This window comes from Peromyscus eremicus, chromosome 4 (genome assembly GCF_949786415.1).
Source record: "Peromyscus eremicus chromosome 4, PerEre_H2_v1, whole genome shotgun sequence".
In the NCBI taxonomy this organism is placed as follows: domain Eukaryota; kingdom Metazoa; phylum Chordata; class Mammalia; order Rodentia; family Cricetidae; genus Peromyscus; species Peromyscus eremicus.
Genome location: NC_081419.1, coordinates 57,859,367 through 57,881,011, shown reverse-complemented (window position 1 = coordinate 57,881,011; position 21,645 = coordinate 57,859,367). Strand labels below are relative to the sequence as shown.

At 38.0% G+C, this 21,645-nt stretch overlaps 1 protein-coding gene across 3 annotated transcripts in view; it reads right to left on the bottom strand.

Annotated features, from left to right (window-relative positions):
- The window catches only part of Ppp1r1c (protein phosphatase 1 regulatory inhibitor subunit 1C), a 102,487-nt gene extending 84,861 nt beyond the window's left edge, over window positions 1-17,626 (bottom strand). For 2 of the 3 annotated variants that reach the window (XM_059259199.1, XM_059259200.1), the window contains exons 1-2: window positions 17,546-17,626; window positions 15,693-15,753 (exon numbers count right to left, since the gene is read on the bottom strand). In XM_059259199.1, coding sequence (XP_059115182.1) covers window positions 15,693-15,753; window positions 17,546-17,626 — 142 coding nt within the window. Of the gene's footprint in view, window positions 1-15,692; window positions 15,775-17,545 lie in introns of all 3 variants that reach the window. The other variant, XM_059259198.1, reaches the window with a different exon arrangement.
- Between the last annotated feature and the right edge of the window lie 4,019 nt (window positions 17,627-21,645).

Sequence of the window (21,645 nt, the reverse complement as noted above, 5' to 3'; positions counted from 1 at the left end):
TAAACAAACAAACAAATTATGAGGAAGATATAAAACTCATGAAAAAAGACTGAAAATAATTGTTCCCATTGGGATTTGCAAATAATCAGCAATATTGAACTGAGGTCATGCAATTAGGCTTAACCATCCCCCGGAGCTTTCATCCATGCATCAGCTGTGCAAGGTAGAATAACACCCCATACCCCAGAAAGTCAGCAACACATTAGTGACTCAGACATCAGCAGATGGGAGTAGCTAATCTTGCTTGCCTGGCTAATGATATATGCCTTATTACAGTTCTCTTAATGATTAAGAACTCTAATTGTTTCAGGTAATTATATTGAGCCTCTAATAGATACATTGCCAGCATTATCTAAGTCATAATTATTACTAGGTAAATATGCTTTTTTAAAATAAGTACATTGAGCTTATTCTTAAAAGGATATAGTAAATTGAGCTTTAATACCTTTAATACCTGTGACTCCATTATTGAGGCATTACTTCTAGGAATGCTATGAATATTTCACAAGGAAATTAGAATAAGGACTATCTTATCCTCCATATCTAGAGTATTGTGCTCCTTCTGACTCTATTATCCCACCCATTCCTCTGCAAGCACTCAGAGTCTACAACATGAACTCAATCCTCTTTCTTATTGCCACTTCCCACTTTTCCATCCAATAAATCATCAATTCGACCAATGATCTAACTATGCAGACTTTCTCATCTCTGTCGTGTCTGTGTGTGTGTGTGTGTGTGTGTGTGTGTGTGTGTGTGTGTGTGTGAATGAGAGAGAGAGGTGGGGAGGGGGAAACAGAGGAGGAGGTGGGGTACCTACGTGCATGTATAGGTGTACTAGCCAGTAGAGCCATGTCAATGTCAGAGGTCAATGTCAGACATCTTCCTCATTCCCTCCCCACTTTAATTTTTGAGACAGGTTCTCTCATTGAACATGGCGCTCGCTGACTCAACAAAACTGGCTGTCCAATGAACTACAAGGATCTTCCTGTTTCTGCCTCCTTCCACCCCACCCCCAACCCAGTCAGTTAGGGTAACAGATTCATGCCCCTCTACCTGGCATTTGCATGCAGGAGATTTAAACTTAGGTCCTCATGCTTGCACAATAAACACATTATCAGTTGTGCCATCGTCCAAAACCCCTCAATATATTCTTTATCTGCACCCACAGAAACATATTTAGGATGAAGTTTCGTCATTTTGTTTTCCTTCATCAAACATTCATCAAGCTCGTTAATAAGAAACACCAAAACCAGTGTCTACCTCAAACAAGGGAATGTTGTTCATTACTACATAGTAATGATTGTTAATAGAACAGAAATCTAGTAACTTATGCTTAAAAAAATGTTTTTATTTTGTTGTTGTCTTGTTTTCGGCTCCTTAGAGAAAAGATTTGGATTAGGCAATCATATTGTATTTTTCCCAGATCACTTTATGTCACAATTTGAAGTCATTTGCCCAAGGAAGCAGTTTTCTTTGTAAGAATTCAAAACTAAAGTTTTTCAGATTTTTCATGATGCAAAATGCTGAGCTACAGTTCCAAAGACAATGAAGAAATTCCAGACTCTTGCTGCCACATAGAAATCTGAAACAATTTTCTTGATAGAAAGCAGGTTGTACTATGTATGGGAAAAGAGTTACAGGAAGAATGTCAAACTAATTTAGGATCAAGGAACTGGAGCAGGTGCCTGCAATGAAGTCATTACTATGTCATATAACAGCAGTGTGCCTGCATTGATAGGCATGTGAATATTTACCTAGCCATCAGGAATATATGGGATACAATCTTATCAGACTCATTCAGAAAATCACAATAGCTAGAATTCTATTAAAGGAAGCTATATATTGGTGTGATTGCCAACAATTCATGGGGACCAGAATTAGTTGTTTCTACAGTTCCTGCACATTAAAGAGTGAACCAAAAAGACACAGTACAAGATCCATTCTAAAATAATTTCTATCACAATCATCAAGATTATTTACATAAAAATCTTACCTGGAAGCCAATCAAATGCACTACTTGGCAAAGTTGTGCAATTGTAAATGCTTTTAGTACAAAGTAGATGTGTTGGATTTTCAGTAGTAACTTCCAAGTTGCTATCAATTTTCTGAGAGGTTATGGGGGTGGGCAGGAATGGTTTTAGAATTACTGGATTAAATATTTATTTTATAATTCAGCATTTAATGAGAAGTTCCTGTGTGCCTTATCAAAGATAATTAAAAGCTAGAATGGGTAAATGATGGGGCATAAATTAGAGCTGTGACAGCTGAATTATGAGAGGAGAGTCACCACAGTCAATCACCTATTATATAATTATGTCTTCCAGAGCCTCACAAAATCATAGCAGAGAAGAGGGAGCAAGCCTGGGTTCTGTACGTGTAAACTCTCTAGCTGGTGTGGTCTATACATCTTCCTAGAGAAAGGGGGTTTGTCTGAGTCTTAAGGTAAAAGCAATAATAGATAGGAAATGAAGATGACTTTCAATATATTCACAAGTCATTACTATTCTGTCCAAATAAAATCCAAAGCAAAATCATAGTCTTCCTATTTACAATGTTTTAAGCCAAGACAATGATTTTTTAAATATGTTTAGAAATGTAGGTACCAAACAGATGAATAGCTATCAAGGTCCAAATCTAAGAAGGGACAATGAATACAATTTAATTTTTTTCTTTTTGTCTATCTGATTGTGGGTTTTTTGTTGTATAATGAAATCCCCACTGTTAGTAATTTTTAAGAACTTTTTTTATTAATAATCACAAAGAAAATGTATAAAAGTCTTGCTTCAAATATAAATTCCCATTGAAATAAATAAATACAGCCTTGGAATAATATATGAAAAAGTATCTCATGTAGCCAGGGTACAATGACGAATTTACTATTAGTTATTCCATGAGGATAACAAATAAAATGTCAAGAGTATTTTGATGTTGCATATTTATGTAAGGAAGAATGTTATGAGAAGTGTTAAGAGAAATAACTTTGAATAGCTATCTCTGTTTATACTCAGATGTACTAACTTTCCAGCTCCTGGGCCTTCAGTAGCTCAGGACATCATTGTCTCTCTGTTCAATGGAGACAGATTGCTCTCAGTGTTGTTGAGGAGATGTACGGTAAGACAAGAAGCTTTGCAAACTGTAAAACGGGCAGGAAGATCCGTCACTGAGACCTTTTAATTTCGCCTTTGAACTTAGACATTTTTCTTCTTAAACTATCTTGCTCATATCTTAGAGGTGCTTTTGTCCTTTATGTCCCAAACGTACTCCAAAATACATTCTTAATATGTTCCTTATTCTGTAACTGTCTATATAAAGAGTACAGCTGGCATTTGCTTTGAATCAATGGCTTCGACTTTAGACCTAGCCTGAAAGTATTTTCAGGCATCTCTAGGCTCCAGTGTCCTTTATTGGCTGAGTGAAACAGGAACTCTGGGATAGTTACCAAGTGAAATTACCTGTGGTAGAATTTGAGATGAACCACTTTAGCTCAATCATCTGAGCAGTTCTCCTTCACTGAAATGTGATGGTGAGTGGGTCTCTGGCATTATTTCTTAAAAACCCTTAATCACCAAGGACAAGTGGGTAATGCTTAGAATCGATAATGCTGAAAGAATGGATAGTCTTTACTGTGCTTTAGGAGACAAAACCAGCCTGAGCCTGTCCCTACTAGACCTGAAGTCTCTGTACATACTGAAATTTATTTTCAGCAAGAATTGCTAGGTGTAAAATAAACAGAATTCTTCTATTCTTCCAACACCCAAAGTGGAAATGAAAATAAAGTGGCAATATTAAGCATAATTGAACATAATTATTTTTCCTCCTTTGTTTTTTTTTCTTTAAAATCATGTCCCGGCTTTAGTATAATTGTCAGCAATTTATGTAATAAAGATTCTATAGATTAGGGAAGAAATGATTGACTCATTTAAAAGTCAAAATGAGAACAATGTGCAGGTGGTGACAGAATATGTCAGCTTTTCATGAGAAGTTCCTGTGTGCCTTATCATAGCTAATTAAAAGCTAGAAATGGGTAAATGATGGGGCATAAATTAGAGCTGTGACAGCTGAATTATGAAAGTAGTATCTCCACAGTGAATCACCTATTTTATTATGTTTTCCAGAGCCTCACAAAACCATAGCAGAGAAGAAGGAGCAAGCCTGGGATCTCTAATGTTGCTTTGAAGTTTTCCATCAATTCCAGCAGCATTGACAGAGGCATGACTACAGTTCAAGGACATATAAGACTGAGGATTCACATCTGTGCCATGATACAAATCTCCAATTGCTAATTCTATGTTTAGGGCTCTTAACATGATATATCTCAGTGTTAAAGTCACAAACAACCAGTTTGGAAGTTACCGTGTGTGTGTGTGTGTGTGTGTGTGTGTGTGTGTGTGTGTGTGTGTGATCTTAGGTACTTAAGAACAAGGAGTGTTGTTGATAAGCAACAACAACAAAGACAAAAACACAGGTTCTACCTGTAGAAGAGAGTTGGCTAAAAAAAACCCATTGAAACAATTGGGGGAGAAAAGCCAAATAATTTCAAGGTTATGTGTCTGTAGTTAAGAAGAATGAGGAGACGGGCGGTGGTGGCACACGCCTTTAATCCCAGCACTTGGAAGGCAGAGTCAGGCGGATCTCTGTGAGTTCGAGGCCAGCCTGGACTACCAAGTGAGTTCCAGGAAAGGCGCAAAGCTACACAGAGAAACCCTGTCTCAAAAAAAAAAAAAAAAAAAAAAGAAGAAGAATGAGGATATCATTTATAGCAATGGTTCTCGACCTTCTTAATGCTGCGACCCTTTAATACAGTCCCTCATGTTGTGGGTTGTGGTGACTCCCAACCATAAAATTTTGTTGATACTTCATAACTGTAGTCTTGCTACTGTTATGAGCCATAATGTAAATATCTGTGTTTTCCAATGGTCTTAGGTGACCCCTGTGAAAAGGTCGTTCGGTCCCCAGAGGGGTTGCCACCCACAGGTTGAGAAGCACTAATTTATAGGCATGCTGATAGAAGAGGTGAGTTGCTCCAAAGGTGTTAGTACAGTTAGGGTGGTGACACAGTTCTGACATCTCAGTATTTGGGAATTGGAGGCACAAGACTTGCAAGTCTGAGGCCAGCCTGGGCTGATAGAAAGGCCATGTGCCAATGAAAAATAAATAAGAAAGACCATGTGCTATTTAAAAATAAATAAAACAATAAGATCGGTCATTCACTTTCAGAAGGCCTGAGCTTTCTATATATAGTTATGATTATGTTCGCCAATCAAGACAATGGGAATGTGAGAACCATTTAAATGAGACACATAATCCTAAAATAGTACTAATATACAATGAATACAGCTTATTTTTAAATTCTCTTTTTACCTTTCGTCTCTTTGTGGTATTATGTAGGGTTTGGGTGTATGTGTGTGTGGTGTATGTTTATGTTGGCACAGTAGCCTGTGCATCATGTGCATTGGCCAAAAGAAGATGTCAGATGTCCTCCTTGCCTTGCATGCTCTGATTTTTTTCCCTTAAGACAAAGTCTTTTACTGACCTTGGCTTGATGACACAGTCTTGCTATCTCAGTACTTGTGGATCTGACCTTGGAGTTAGGCTGGCAGCCAGCAAGTCCAAGAATCCTTCTGTCCCAAACCTTCACAATACTGGGGTTGCAGGAGCATGAAATCTACACCTGGCTTTGCACGGGGGTGCTGAGGCTTCAATTGAGTAAATAGTTGGTAGCGTGAGTAACTGAGTTTGAATCCCCAGCACTCCACATAAAACCACAATTCTTTGGAGGATAGGAGACAGAGACAGGCACATCCCTAGGGCTCAGTGGCCCATCTAGTAAATTGGTGACCTTCAACATTTGAGACCTTGACTCAGAAAAATAAATTTTGAAAATAAATGACAAAGCACCTATATCACTGAGGGTAATTATTTTAAGACTGGGTTTCATTATAACTGTCCTAATTCTTCCCTTTTGTATAGTCAGTTCATATACATACATATACATATATATAGTCTTCTTGTTTATTTTTGAGACTGTATTTTAATTACAACATTTCTCCCTTCTCTTTCCTTTCTCCAAGTCCTCCCATAAAAAAAGCAAGGCAATACATATTTATACATGAAGAATAAAATTCTGAAAATTATTTCGCATGGTGATAAATTGCTACCAGAGAATACAGGAAATAAAAAGTGCTAATTTCCTGTTTTATCTCCAATAGCTTGGTTAGATCCCACTCCCTTGTCAAGTCCCCCAGACCTTGTCACCGTCACAGGTCCACTTGTTCTATAGTTTGGTGGATTTGACCATCAACTTGAAGCAATTTGAATGTGCTGTTAGCAATTGAAGTCTTAAACTTGAAATTGAATATGAAATTTGAAGTATATATACTAGAGCCTGACAATGGTGTCATGCATGTCTGATACCAGGCAAACACAAAAATGGATGTCTATTTAATGGACTCACACCAGCATTCTTTCAAATGATCATCTGCAGTACTTAGTAAAATACAATAGTATTGAAGGAAATGGCCATGGCTTATTCACAACTTTAATACTCAATCCTAGGAAGGTCCTATGGTAGACACTCCTGTACCATGGTGAAATACAGTGAATTTTTTGCACGTATGAATTCTTTGGACCTGTACTACTAGGTTCACTATCAAAATGCATAATGTCAAATTGTGGTATGTCTCATTCATGAGTTTCCTCATGAGCATAGTGATGAAGACATGTCTATTTTATCCCCTAGAGAATAATGTGTTCTATTAAATGTTGGAAAGATTTAAAATAAGTTTGAGGATTTTCAAAGTGCGTGTAAATTTACTAGCTTATCAGCATTTAACATCTACTCTAAAGTGATTTAGAATGAACAGGAACGTTTTGTTTCAGCCTCATCTTTAAACACTGAAACATTTTAAACATTAAAAGAACAAAAGAAATCAAACAAGTGCTTACCAGAAGAGTGGATATAATAAAAAATGCTTCTATTCTTTGGCCAGAATTAATTTTACAACAGTTTTAGTAATTTGGGCTTATATTATGTACTTCCTTTTCCACCTAAATACACTCCTCTCTGTTATCTAGAGTGCATGTCCTTGGAGAATTTGGGACTAAAGACTGACTGATGAATATTTACTGAATTAAAGTAAGTATGTAGTATAAGCCAATAAAAACTTCAAGAGTAGGTGGGAAGGAGGTGTTAAAATAACATGTCAAACAATATGGCCAATTAGATAAGGCAAGGTTTTGAAATTTAAGTGAGTCTTGTCCTGCAGTTTAAATGGGAGAAATTGGTGGAAATGATGGAGAATGATTCATACAAACAAGTCAGTTGGGCGGGGCAGCGGTGGCACACATCTTTAATCCCAGTACTCAGAAGGCAGAGCCAGGCAGATCTCTATGAGTTCGAGGCCAGCCAGCGCAAGATCCAGGATAGGCACCCAAACAACACAGAGAAACCCTGTCTCAAAAAAACAAAAACAAACAAACAAACAAAAAGTCAATTGGGCTGGAGAGATAGCTCAGTGGTTAAGAGCACGGTCTGCTTTTCCAAAGGATCTGGGTTCAGTTCTCAGCATCCACATGGCAGCTAACAACTGTCTGTATTTCCAAGATCTGACACTCTCACACAGACATGCATGCAGGCAAAACATCAATGCATATAAAATTAAAATAAAATAACAAAAAGTATATTTTTTTAAAAAAAAAAAAAGAAGTTCAGTCAGTATAGTCCTCGGCTACATCATGAGTTTGAGGACAGCATGGGCTATTTATGATCCAGTCTCAAAGGCAAACAAATGAGTCAGTCTAGACTAACTCTTAAAAAATTGGCTTAGAGGAATCACTTCAAGGAATAAAAGAAAAAACCTGCCAGAGTATAGGCAGGGGATGATGTATGAAAGGAAGTTAGAATAAATGGAATGAAATTAAAAATGAGCCAGCAGAAGGTTGGAATAAATACTTGACTCTCTTTCTTTTTACTATTAAAATATATATTTCATTTATGGTCAAACACAAGTTTGTTAGAAATATGACTTTTGCTTCTAACCATTTTAATATTATTGTAGATAATAATAGGAAGCTTATTTTATAAACAGTTCTTAACTCAAATTCTATTCTATGAAACTTGTGTTTGACAACAAAGACATACACAGTTGAATCAATACTGCAACATAGTATATAGAACAATTCTACACCTGTGTACATTTCTAATAGATTGTGAGGCATTAGACTTTTTCTTCCACAAGAGATCTTATCTCTTGGGGACTGTACAAGATTGCTTAAGAGGATTCAAACCCAGCAGTTATTCTTTAATAATGAATATGAGAAAAGCTTTCTCAGCAGTGACCAGTGAATGAGCATTGGAAATCTTCAGGATGTGCTTGGCAGTAGTCACTCTGAAAGGCATTTTTTTTTTCATGCTTTAGTATTCTGTTTATAAAAGATGGAAACTAAGCCCAGGGAGATGAAGTTCACACCCAATGGCTTACCAGCTGCTGGCAAAGCTGGAATTCAAGCCAGGTCCACTCCAAAGCCAGGCATCTCTATGACATGAAGTAACCTTTACAGGTGTTTTCATCTGCTTCAAGCCACAAGCAGAAAAACAGACATCAAAAAAGAAATATCAATCCCGCCAATAGTCATTCTATTGGATTTCACTAATTATATTTTAAATACCATGTAAAAGGTGAATGTGTGTGCTATTATTCAAAATCAATAAAAGCCATCATCCTGTCAAAATAAAACTGAAATATTTCCTTTTATTATTTACCCTTTCATTTGTTTGCTTAATATGAATATTCTATTACTTCATCTGAATACTCACACTATAATACACCTTGGCATTACTAAGAGTCAGCATTTGTCTTTGACTCAATCTTTCCATTTGAGTGTACAATTTGGCTATGAAGGCTGAATCATTATGAAAAACTAAGTCAATCAATTGCATGGTGGATGATCCTTAAAATCAACTTACATCATTTGTCTTTAAATCTTTCCACATGGTTTGACATCCGATAGTGCATAAAAATAAATGCTGAAGGAAAAAAAAACATGGACTTTGACATTTCCTTAGGAATTAGTATCAGATAACTCTTGAGTGGTCTTCAAACATTGGATTTGGGCCTTTCACTGTAGTCAATAGTGATAAGGCAAAATAATTTCTGAGCTATCAGTGGAGATTGTCAATCAGGATAAAATCACATTGCTGAGGAAGGAAAGAAAATTTAGAATGAAACTACATGTGTACTATGGACCAACATAACTTTATTTGGACATAGTTGATTTGAGGTCCTTAGAGATGTGTGTCCCCTCTGAGTGTGGTATGACATCTTACTCAAATAGTTAAGTTCCTAGGAAAATCCTCACTGTCTCTCTGGAACTTCCATTCATGGCGTTGTCTTTTGACTACACAGTCATTCGTTTTGAAAAACAACAGGATTGCCATTAAGAGATTCATTCTTGTGACTCTTGTAACACAGCAAATAACCATATACTTTTACTTGATGGTGCTACACAGCTCTTCATTAATTCTGAACAAGGAGATTCACGAGAAATCATCCAAAATTTCTGGGAGTCTTTTGTGTTTGAACAGCAGCGTGTTTTCCAGCTGCGAGTCTATGTATGGAGCATTTCAAAGTCTCATCACGTGACTCAGTTTCAGAACCATATAATGTGTGTCTTGTTTACAAGTCACCTTCTATGGTGTACAGAGGGACACTGGCTTTCTTTTCAGTTTGCAGAGACCTATAGTCCCAGATGTTGGGAATCCCAGTTCTCTTGGGTCTCTCAACTTACTATCAATATTGAGAAGAGACAGCATGATCGTGAATGTTGTAGCTCATAAGTTTTATATTAACTAATTTTTAGGACCCCAAGGTATAAGAAAATACCTTTTCATTTAAATTCCTATTTCTAAGATTACTTAGGGGATAAAATAGTCATGAGAAAGCCAAATTTCCTCAAATTTGGCTTGGTAGTAAATTCAATAAATACCCTTCCAAATCATTTTACATTGTATTTCCAGTCACAATTTTAGATGTATAATAAGCTTTTAGAGTCTTGAGTACTTACCTAAATCTTCACTTAGCTTCAGCCCTCTTATAGTTCAATCATATTTAATAGGCCTCAGGCCCATTAAATATAATTGTAACCATACAGCCTCTGCTTAACAGTAAGTGGAAAAGAATGGATGCCACAAACCTTAATATTCACAAAGCCTGTTCTAAACTGGCTTTTTACTGGAAGCCTGTGTCCAGCTCTAGGCTCAAAATGTAGAGAGATGGAGGAGAATTTGGAAAGAGTTCACTAAAGTCTTTAGTGGTTCTGGGAAATGGATATTGATGTAGAAAATAACAACAAGGGCTTGTTTTATATATTTAAATAGGTGAAAAACTTTTCTTGAACAGAATAAGTGAAGATTTATTGTCAGTTGAGAATTTATGTTCAACTTTGGCATAAGAAACTTTTTACCACTAAAATTATTAGACTTGAAACTGAAATCCAGATGTAATTATGTATTTTTTCTCTGAGGTATATAAAGTGGAGCCAGTCTCGGGGAGCTGAGATGATTTATGTCCTTCTGTAACAATGTGAGATGAGACAAGAAGTATTTTCTAAATGTTTTTCTTTTCCTAACTCTGGAGTTCTAATCCTGTATACTAATCAGACTTTTGTTGCTGTGAGGAGAGATTCATTTTCTTCCATGACTTTAAAGTGATTATCCAGCCATGTTCTTTTGGGCCTCTGGTAGGTAAGACATCATATAAGGGCTTGTCGCCTGACAGCTGGGCATTCCCGGTGTCCTTTCAGAGGGTTCTCCTTCCAAAAAATTCCATCGTATCTCAGCAGTGCCACAGGCTAATGATCAAGATTTGAGTATGTTATGCCTTTAGGAGACATTTAACATCCAAACCATAACATCCCTGTAGCCAAACATACAGTCCTATGTCTTTTTAAAGACAAGCAATGTTCAAGAAAATCTATATATGAGATGGAATAAATTTCAAAAGGCAGCTGCCATTTATTGTCGCATTAAGATGATGTCTGTTTTGAGTCCAGATGAAGCTATAAGGATTCCACAAGTTGACCACAGATCACAGAAGAATAAAAGCTAACTGTGTTTACTATAAGAACAGATAATGACACTCCAAGACACAACTTCAAAGAAACTAATAAGCTCAAGTAGAAAAACTGAAATACAGAAAAAAAAAGCAGTTCCTTCAAAAGTTACTCAGATTGCTGGTCTCAGAAGACAGAGAAGAGGTAACATTTGTCCATGATGATCCCTAAGCCCAGGTCTTATGCTTCTGACATTTTGTTACTGCCACCTGACTGTTCCGAGTTATTTCTGAATGCAAGTACTTTGATTCCTCCTTTTCTACAATAAAGACACAACACTTGCTATTAGCCTTCCTTACTCCTGTAATTTCGGGTTAAATTATTTGCTGATCAATGTCAAAGGGTAATATAGCCTTAATAGTTGTATGCCTATTTCATAGAACTTCTACTGGGGACAAGTCTAGCTTATTTGTTAAGGAAGAACTGAAGGTATAGTTGGTTGCCACGACAACTGACCAATTGGGTGTTTATCTTCTCTGTGTGGTTAGAACATCACATGCAAAGTAGTGAACAAATGAAACCACTGGAATAACATGTTAAGATAACTTTCTGTTCTACTGTTCCATTCTGATTATATCAATATGAAGAATGAATATGGATACTTAAATCTAAAATTAATCTATTTTTTTAAATACTTTCATCATTTGCTATTTGTGCTAATACCCAAATGCAAATAATAATAGCAACAGAAAACTATGCCTTCTTTTTAATTATTGTTGCAATTCACTAACATTACATTTGTTCTAGTCTTAAAGACAGCTTTTCATATTGTAAATATTGGAACCCAAGTTGGCCAGATACATCTTATATAGTTCAGGACAGCTGGAACTTGAGGAATCCTTTGTCAGCCTCCTAAGAGCTAGGATTATCACACCCAGATAAAATGACTCATTAATTATCTATCTATAATGAAGAATTTAACTTTCTTTGTTTTATTTACCATAAAGAAACATTTTAAGGGATTTGAATCTTAAGCAGTATTAATGGTATATAATTCTAAGAATCTCTTATTATTTCATAGATTGTTTCAATAAATTGAGAATTGTTAGTGTTAGTCCCCCGCCCCCCTCACCTACACCCCCACCTCCCAGTCCTCAGTATTTAAAGCTGCACCATTCTTTGTTTGCTAAAGACCACTGCTTCTGAGGGCCAGAAGACGCTGCTGCTTTGCAAAGGTAGAAGCTCTTAGGAAATGCTTTACAAGTAGCCAGATGTTTGTAACTAAGAATTGTTGCATAAGTAGTGGGCTCCAAAAAGCCTGTTCATGCACTAGGGATGGACTCTGATCCCACTGCCCGGTGGGCCCCTTAAGCAGACCAAGCTACAGAACTGCCTTGCTATGCAGAAGGTCCAGTCCTGTCCCATGCAGGCTCCACAGCTGTTGATCTAAACTTCATAGTCTGGTTTGGTTGTCTCTGTAGGTCTCCCCATCATGATCTTGATGTCCTTACTCATAGAATCCCTCTTCTCTCCCCTCGACTGGACTCCTAGAGCATAGCCTGGTGTTTGGCTGTGGATCTCTGCATCTGCCTCCATCAGCCACTGGAGAAAAGCTCTGTGATAAGTTATATTCACTGATCTGATCACTGAGGTAAGCCAGTTCAGGCACCCTCTCCACTATTGCCAGTAGTTTAAGCTGGGGTCATCCTTGGAGATTCCTGAGAACCTTCCTAGCACCCAGCCTCTCCCTATCCTCATGATGTCTCCCTCCACCATGGTATCTCTCCCATTGCTCTCCTACTCCATCCCTGTTCTAGCTCGACCATCCCGTTCCCTGATGTTCACATCCCCTATCCCCTATCCTCCATTGCCCACCCCTCATCGCAGTTTACTCAAAGACCTCACATAGCCTTGAGGCAGGGGTAGGTGCTTGGATGTGTCTCTACTAAATGTACCTCCCCATGGGAGGTCTTATCTTCTTGTAGGGAAGAATAGAGGGTGGGTTGGGAGTGGGGGCTGGAGGAGCGGGAAGAGGGAAGAGAGGGATCTTTGGTATGTGAAATGAATAAAAAATTCTTAATTAAAAAAAGAAAAAATTGTTCAGGAAATGGGCAATTAAGTAGAAAAAAAGAATTGTTGCATGAGATAGAAATTCTCAGGGCAGATGTGAGCATGTGTGTGTGCTTGTTGTAATGAATCTTAAGTATGGCATGCAAATTATGAGTTCTAGACTACATCAGTCAACAGTGATCCTTAATATTTGTTTTGCAGTTTTTAATGTATATACATGTTGAATCATTTGGTCATTTAAAGAGTACATGAAGTGGAAAAAAATGGGGCAAGGTCAACAAGGGAAATAGGGAATTACTGGTTATAACATCTCCTAAGAACAAGCTTTCTAAGTCAAAACAAAATCTTTTCCTGGGATATCAAATATAGTTCCTCATCTGCTAAAGAAAGTAGTCCAGACAAATTTACCTAAATGCCATGTTTGCCTGCTTGTAGGAACTGAAAGAGTCCATTCTGTGCAATGGAAAAACCAATGCTCAAGGCTAGTGTCAGGTTTGTCTTTGGAATCCACCAAAGATTGGTGGATTAATGTCACAAAAAACACTTCACCTCTCTCACACTCTCCTATTGTGTGAAATGGCCCATATTTAGCATTCAAGACATATCAATTACTGTGTGGAGTTTTACATGAGAGCTACAAAGACCAGCTTTACTATGTTTAGATCATAATAACAGTTAAAAACTCTGATAGTTAATCTCTAGTAGTTTGAAGGATACCTATGGGTCAGGATGAACATTATTCTATCAGGAAGCTAATCCCAGAGTACTATGGAAATGTTTGCTATTATGAGCAAGGTATGGATTGAAAACTGCTATAAAATCACTTACACAGTGAAAAGACTTAGTCATTGAATTTACAAACGTATTTATTTGTAAGCTATAAGCATGCACATATGTGTCATTTGTACCTCTTATTCAAGTACATATAAGTTAATACTAACTAAGGTGATATATTTGAAGATGATTTTAAGACACTATGCACTTCATTGATTAAGAATCATAGGCCAGGCAGCCGTGGTGTGCTGTGGGATGGTCTGTATGTCAAATTACTCTGATTGGTCAATAAATAAAACACTGATTGGCCAGTGGCTAGGCAGGAAGTATAGGCGGGACTAACAGAAAGGAGAAAAGAAAGAACAGGAAGGCGGAAGGAGACACTGCCAGCCGCCACCAGGACAAGCAACATATGAAGATGCCGGTAAGCCACAAGCCACGTGGCAAGGTATAGATTTATAGAAATGGGTTAATTTAAGATACAAGAACAGTTAGCAAAAAGCCTGCCATGGTCATACAGTTTTGTAAGCAATATAAGTCTCTGTGTTTACTTGGTTGGGCCTGAGCGGCTGTGGGACTGGCGGGTGACAGAGATTTGTCCTGACTATGGGCAAGGCAGGAAAATTCTAGCTACAAAGGTGCACACCTTTAATCCCAGCACACGGGAGGCAGAGCCAGTGAGTTCGAGGCCAGCCTGGTCTACAGAGTGAGATCCAGGACAGGCACCAAAACTACACAGAAAAATCCTGTCTCGAAAAACCAAAAAACAACAAAACAAAACAAAAACAAACAAACAAACAAAAAACAAAGTATAATGTTTGTTCTCAATAGACACAACTTACTTGTTTCAGTGAGCTGCTAATTGTCCTGTATTTAAGCACAATAATAAATATTCTATGAGACTTTTTTTTCTTTTTGTGGTGTTTCTCTAAGTAGGAAGATTCCAGAAAAGTCAAGGACTATTTTATTGTGACATTCCCAGAACAAATCATTCAGGACTTATAAATAGACTTAATATCTTCCCATTATTCAAACTCTTCTCAGCCTCCTTTATTTAAAGCCACAATCAATCAAACAAACAAACAACAACAGCAATCACAACAACAACAACACCCACTGTGATCTGCTGGGTTACAGCTTAATGGCCTTTCCTGGTCTGCTTATATTTCCAGGGGCTGCCATTAAATGTAAGATGAAAATCACTCCATCCAATAAGTAAACTTACTGTTTGTGTATTACAGATCATAGCTCCTTATCAAGACTAATAGTGCAGTTTTACTTTTTACAGGAAATGGAAACTCAAACCTCGACAAATGGATGCCAGCATTCGGAATGGCTCTCAAATGGGCAGTGCTGAAAATTGATCTGGTTCCTTGTCAATTGCATCATTTAGAGATGACATCAGCAGCAAGGCTGCAGCCAGTGCTGGCATGTCGCCCTTCCCGTACCATAACTAAAATCACACTCTGCAAAAATATAATCAGCTCCAGGTCTGCAACTTGAACCTTGAAACCTCATTAAGCAACTTTTTACCAACTTCATCAATAAGGCCTGGCCCAGGTTCCATACACACACATAACAACCAATGCTGATAAAACATGTCATGCCATGTCAGTACCGGGGTATCGTTCTAGAAGATTGAGACAGTCCGTGTGATATTTATTTCTGATTTTGTTTATGATCCCTTTTAGCTAACTGGAAACCCTAAGCTGGAATTTGTCATCAATGCCATGCTCTTTGGTCCTCCTTAGACAGTCCTGTTCCACCTCACCAATAGGAAAGACATCATGGCTCTTTACCTGGGGGGTTATGCTCATTGAGAATCACAAGGGATGCTGGCGTGGGTCTTCTTTTCCTGATCTGTGAACAGCAAAGGCACAGCTGATGTCAGTGTGAAAATCAGACACTGCCCTTCATTGATTCTACAGCTCGAAAAGCTGTCCACCCTCCTCTTTCCCCAACATATATGAACAAACTTCTAGAAGGAACATAGTGTATGCTCACTATATATTTTAGAGCACAGGAAGCTAGCTAGAACTGCCAGATATTAGTAACACTTTTTTTGACCACAAAGTTACATTTCCAAAGGAAAAAAAATTAAAGTTGTATACCATTAAAATATGCAACTAAGATTAATACACTGTAAAGTACAGGGATGACTTACTATTTACGTGACTGGTAAAGCCCCATGACATTGGCAATGATATCATAGTCCCTTGCTCTCATCTAAATGAGACAAAAGGAACCCAGAAGCCTCACATTTCTACTATGTGCTGTAATTAAATTGGCAATGTACATTTTAAATTTCAATTAACATGATTGATTTTATACTTTCTAATTTAATATTTAGACCAAACTGGCAGGTCAACCAAAAATATAAATCTTACAAGAATGTGAATTTTAATTCCTCCAGGCAGTACTAATTGGACTCAGTGGGTTAGAAAGAATAAAAAGAGACCATGAAAGCAAGAGGGCATGTTAGTGGGTGTCAATGAAATGGGAGGGAGAGTTGGGGCAGATATGATTAAGATACATTATATATGTGTGTGTGAAATTGTATATAAATAAGTAAAAGTTACTCAAAAAGGTAGAAGAATAAAAATGAATGTATGCTTAATTGAAACTAAGATTTGGTGGATTCATCCCCTTGTTATGGGAATTACAGAAGCATATTATGACTAGACTCTCTTGCTTCAGGTAGCCTTTATTCATTCAATGTATCAGTTCATAGCTAAATTCCCAGAATACTTGTCAATAGGATAAAGGATAAAATGTATAAATGATGTTGTTCAAAATGGAAGCAATACTCAGTTCAGTAAACAGATCTGGTCAAATTTATATTTATCTGGTCCACATCTGGGTGGGTCTACTGTTAAAGCATCATCATATAAAGCAAGACTCCCAGAGACAATACTTATTTTAAGACTTTGTATCAGCTATTTGGAAGAGAATTCAGGGGTAATCTGAGTTTTAAGTAATTAATGAATTAGATTGGAGTTCCCATAACTTTTTTTGCTATTCCCAAAATACTCCATATTTGTTTTTATGCCACAGAACATCTTTTATGTGGGTCCATTGCACCCAGAGTCTAAGTAAATATAAACATTATACATTTAGAAACCAATATCACACATAGAAAAGGAACCTAGGAAAAAGTAATATAGTATTTTTCATATTCATTGCTCATATATAATGCAGAGCTATTGTTTGGCAATACACAATGAAAACACATAAAAATATGAAGCCTGTAATACTAAATTAGTCTGGGATTTGCTACTTTAATATTTACATTTCTTTTTATTTTTATAAGTAACAAAATAGAAGATTGCTAATTTTTGGTAATGTTTTCAAAGTTTCTCTAAACGTTAAAACTGTTACTTTAAGAATCAAAAGCCAGCACATAGTGCTTCAGACCAGAATGTCTGATACATTGCTGTTAATTCTATATAGAATGTAGTGCTGCTAAAATCTTGGCCAGTTGCTCCCCAATGCAACCCAAACGCAAATGGTTCTGCAAAAGCAGACTCACTTCTCATCCAGAAAGTCACACAATTGAGCAAATGCAGAAAGGTTCTCTAACCTTTCATCTAGCAAGAACGCATGCCCTTACTGCCCGGTATCCAGGCATTATTCCCCATCCAGTCCCCCTTACCTGCTCTGCTGCCTCTGGAGCAATCTGACTCTGGAATAAAGGCACAGCAAATTGTATCTTTTTGGGGCTATTGGGCTCCATGGTGATGACGAGAATAAGACAGAGCGGTGAAGCACTCAAAAAGGCAAACCCCAAGTGGTATCCGGAGTGCTTCTGAGGCACCCTTCACCAAGCCACACACAGTGTTTTGTAATAAATCTCTGTAATTCCGGCCTGAACAAGTGAAGATATCGAGGTTTGAGCGACTCTCTTCTGCACTATCCAGTGATGCCTGGCTTGCCTGATGCCCACCAATCCTTTGGATCCTCTCAACACAATTGGGAATGGAAGAATAAGCTAATTGTGTCCCTGCTCACTAATACACATGCCAAGCTTTCACTCAGCAGCTAATTGAAATTGCAATGCTAACCTTGAAGGACCTGCTGCCCTGGGATTTAAAAGAAAGGCTCTATCTACTGTACATTACTAACCGGCTGCTTGAAAGTGCAGCATAAGCTCCCTCTGAGCATTACAGGGATGGGTCATTCATTATTGATGAACATAAAGCAGGAAGTTTTCAGAGCTGGGGGCAGGGCCTGGCTGTAGAATCATGTCATTTCTTTGTAGCAACTTACAAGTCAGACACCTTTGCTGTTTCACACTCAACCACCACATCGATGAGCGGCTATCAACAATAAGACACAACCAATAATATCAGCTATATCTGTGCATCAAGATCTGGTTAGGTTAGTACTGCCCTAGGGCTGAGCAGATCTTAGTTCAAGTTCCACTCTTAATAAGCTCTGTGGCCCCGAGCAAATCACAACATATGTCTAGGCCCCTACACTTTCAATGGAAAAAAAGGGGAAGTTAGATTAGATGACCTTTAAGCTCCCATTCTGTTCTAACATTCCATAATTATAGTTCATGGTTTTTAACTTGAGTAGAACGTATTGAACAGCTAAATTTAGCACCCAGCTTGGATGTCACTGCTGTTTCTATGGCCTTTATTTTGTTCCTGATGGGGCCAGTTACATTCTCTGACTTGGAAGAATTCAGCAATGAGTGGAAAATGTCAGTGGAAACCCAGTGGTGACTGACAGTGTGGCTTGTTGTCAATGACGGGGTTTTATGCAAAGATGAAGACTTGAAGAAAAGCCTAAAAAGGATCATCTTCAGAAAGATGATGAGTCAAGTGGCTGTGGTCGCAGCAGAAACCGACGTGACCATCTCAAGTAACATCAAACTGTGGACGGCCATATCACCAGATGGCTTTCACAGAATTCACTGCTTATTGAAAGTAGCCCGGAAATGAGCCTGCCTCAATGAAAAAGAGAACTTCAGTTCTTTACTTTTCCATTTGAAAGGTGTGATTTGATGACTACTGGATTTCAGAATGTTGTTTTTAGATTCATTAAACGCATTTTGATATTGTCTAAAATTGTAGGTATTCACAAACGAAGTTCCCTTTATTTTGAAGGTCTGTTTCTATAACAGAAATACATATCAATGATTTAATCATACAATGTTCTGGAAAGTATATAGAAAGTAATATCTATTATTCAAGTAGTTTCCTGTATACGCTAGAGGAAAAGCAAATGAGATACCGATGGGAAAGTAATTTTAGGTGAGAAAAAATGCTGACAGCAGGAAATCTTGTGAAGGATTCTTCTCTGAAGAGAGGAAAGCAAACTTACCACTCCAAAGATTCTACGGTGGACATTACAGAAGCCCCTAAAAAGAAAACCTTCATAGAGCAAGACCGTTACCGATGGTATTCCTCTGAATAGTGGTCAAAATACTACGGAAAAGTAGACAGGCTTTTTAGTGTGAAATTAATCCAGAATTTGCTCAGCAGTCATCAAGAACTTGTACTTGGTAGGCCCAAACTTGTACCCTCACTCTGCTGCTTACCAAGATGAACGACTCAGGCCATGACAGAACGCTTTTTCCTGTGAGGTTTAGATGAGTGAATTCCTAAAAGGAGCTGCTCATAACATCAGCCTCTAGCCGCTCTGTAGCAGACAGCAATTATACCTTTTCTAGATTTTTCAAAGAGCTTAATGACACAGATTTATAGCAAGACTTACTAAGAATCTCTACCTATTAGAAAATGTAATGTCAATAAGAGGAAGAGACGATAAAGTGAAATTCTATGAGTATATTATAGGATGAAGACCAGAAAGTGTGTATGCATGTTCATATGTATATGAGCAGACAGTGTGTGTGTGTGTGTGTGTGTGTGTGTGTGTGTGTGTGTGTGTATGTGTGTGTACAAATGTGTATGCATATGCATGTGAGATACAGGATGGCACTGGGTGTCTTCCTAGATCACGATCCTCCTTATATATTAAGGCAGTCTCCCACTTGAGCCTGAAGCAGGATGATTAGACTAGTCTGACTAGCCAGCCTGTTCCAGGGATTCCCATCTTTGCATTCCACACTCAGAGAGCACAGGCCCACACCATGCTCACAAGACATTTATATGGGTGATAGGGATCTGAACTCTGGTCCTCAGGATTGCTCAGTAAGTGCTGTACCTGATGAGGCATCTCCTTGGGTTTAATGCCTCCTTTTTAATTGTTTGACCAGAGATAGTACCTAAAGAAACTTCCTGGGTCTTTTTTTTTAATCTTTTATTTTTAATTTTATTATTTTTTTAAAATTTTTTTTAATTTTTATTTTGCAATACAATTCAGTTCTACATATCAGCCACGGATTCCCTTGTTCTCCCCCCTCCCACCCCCTCACCTTCCCCCCAGTCTACCCCCCATTCCCATCTCCTCCAGGGCAAAGCCTTCCCCACGGACTGAGATCAACCTGGTAGACTCAGTCCAGGTAGGTCCAGTCCCCTCCTCCCAGGCCAAGCCAAGCGATCCTGCATAGGCCCCAGGTTTCAAACAGCCGACTCATGCAATGAGCACAGGACCCGGTCCCACTGCCTGGATGCCTCCCAAACAGATCAAGCCAATCAACTGTCTCACCCATTCAGAGGGCCTGATCCAGTTGGTGACCCCTCAGGCATTGGTTCATAGTTCATGTGTTTCCATTCGTTTGGCTATTTGTCCCTGTGCTTTATCCGACCTTGGTCTCAACAATTCTCGCTCAAGATTGCTATCCTTCATCAGTGCGACCGGCTTCTGTGTACTTGCCAGGACTCAGCTGAGTGGTCTTGCTTTTAGGAAACTGTTATGGATTTGTTTCTACCCAAACAGGAGTTGTTGGGGCATGGGAAAAGGGGTCAAACAATCTCTTCTGTCAAAATAGAACATTCAGTATACCTCCACTTAGCACAATAGCTACCTGTCTCTGTCTTAATTATTTAACATTTTGAAAACCTATTCACACAGCAATTCAACACACTTACTGCCAGGCTTTTTGCTAAGGCATCAGAGGAGAGATTGTGCTGAGAGGTCTTATTTGAAACCCTTTTAAAGCTAAATTGTTAGGCCTGGGGACATGCCAAACCAGGTATGAGAACTTAGAACTGGGTTTCTAGCACCAATATGGTGGCTTATAACAATCTGTAATTTCAGTTCCAGAGGATCTGATGCCCTCTTCTAGCCTCTGAGAATACCCCAAGCATGTGGTGCACAGATACACATACAAGCAAAACACCCATACATATAAAATACAAATAAAGATTTCAAGCTAAATTGTTAGTCTAAGAATCATATAATGTAACTAAATTTAAAGTGATTGAAAAAATTCAATATGACATTTACCCAACACTGAAGTATATGCACAAACCAGAGCCTCTGATTGTAGGAAATGGTTAGGTATATATTTATTTTCATTAGAGATAATAATAATAACAATAATAATGTCTATGCTTGTATGGTAGGTACTTTATCCATGTAGTATTCTAAGTGCTATACCTGTATTAATACTGATAATGGCCACTTGCTGTTTGCCCTATTGCTATCTATGCCTCTCATTTCAAATGAGAACATTGAGAAACAAAGGATTTAGGAGATTTGCTTAAGTTCTTCCCACTAATGAATGGCAGAAACATAGATAGATTTCAAATCCAGGCACTGGATTTTTATCACAAAGCTATTCTAATGCAAAGGCCTTTGGAACAGTTGGGAGAAGCCACCAGAACCTGTATAGCCACCCTG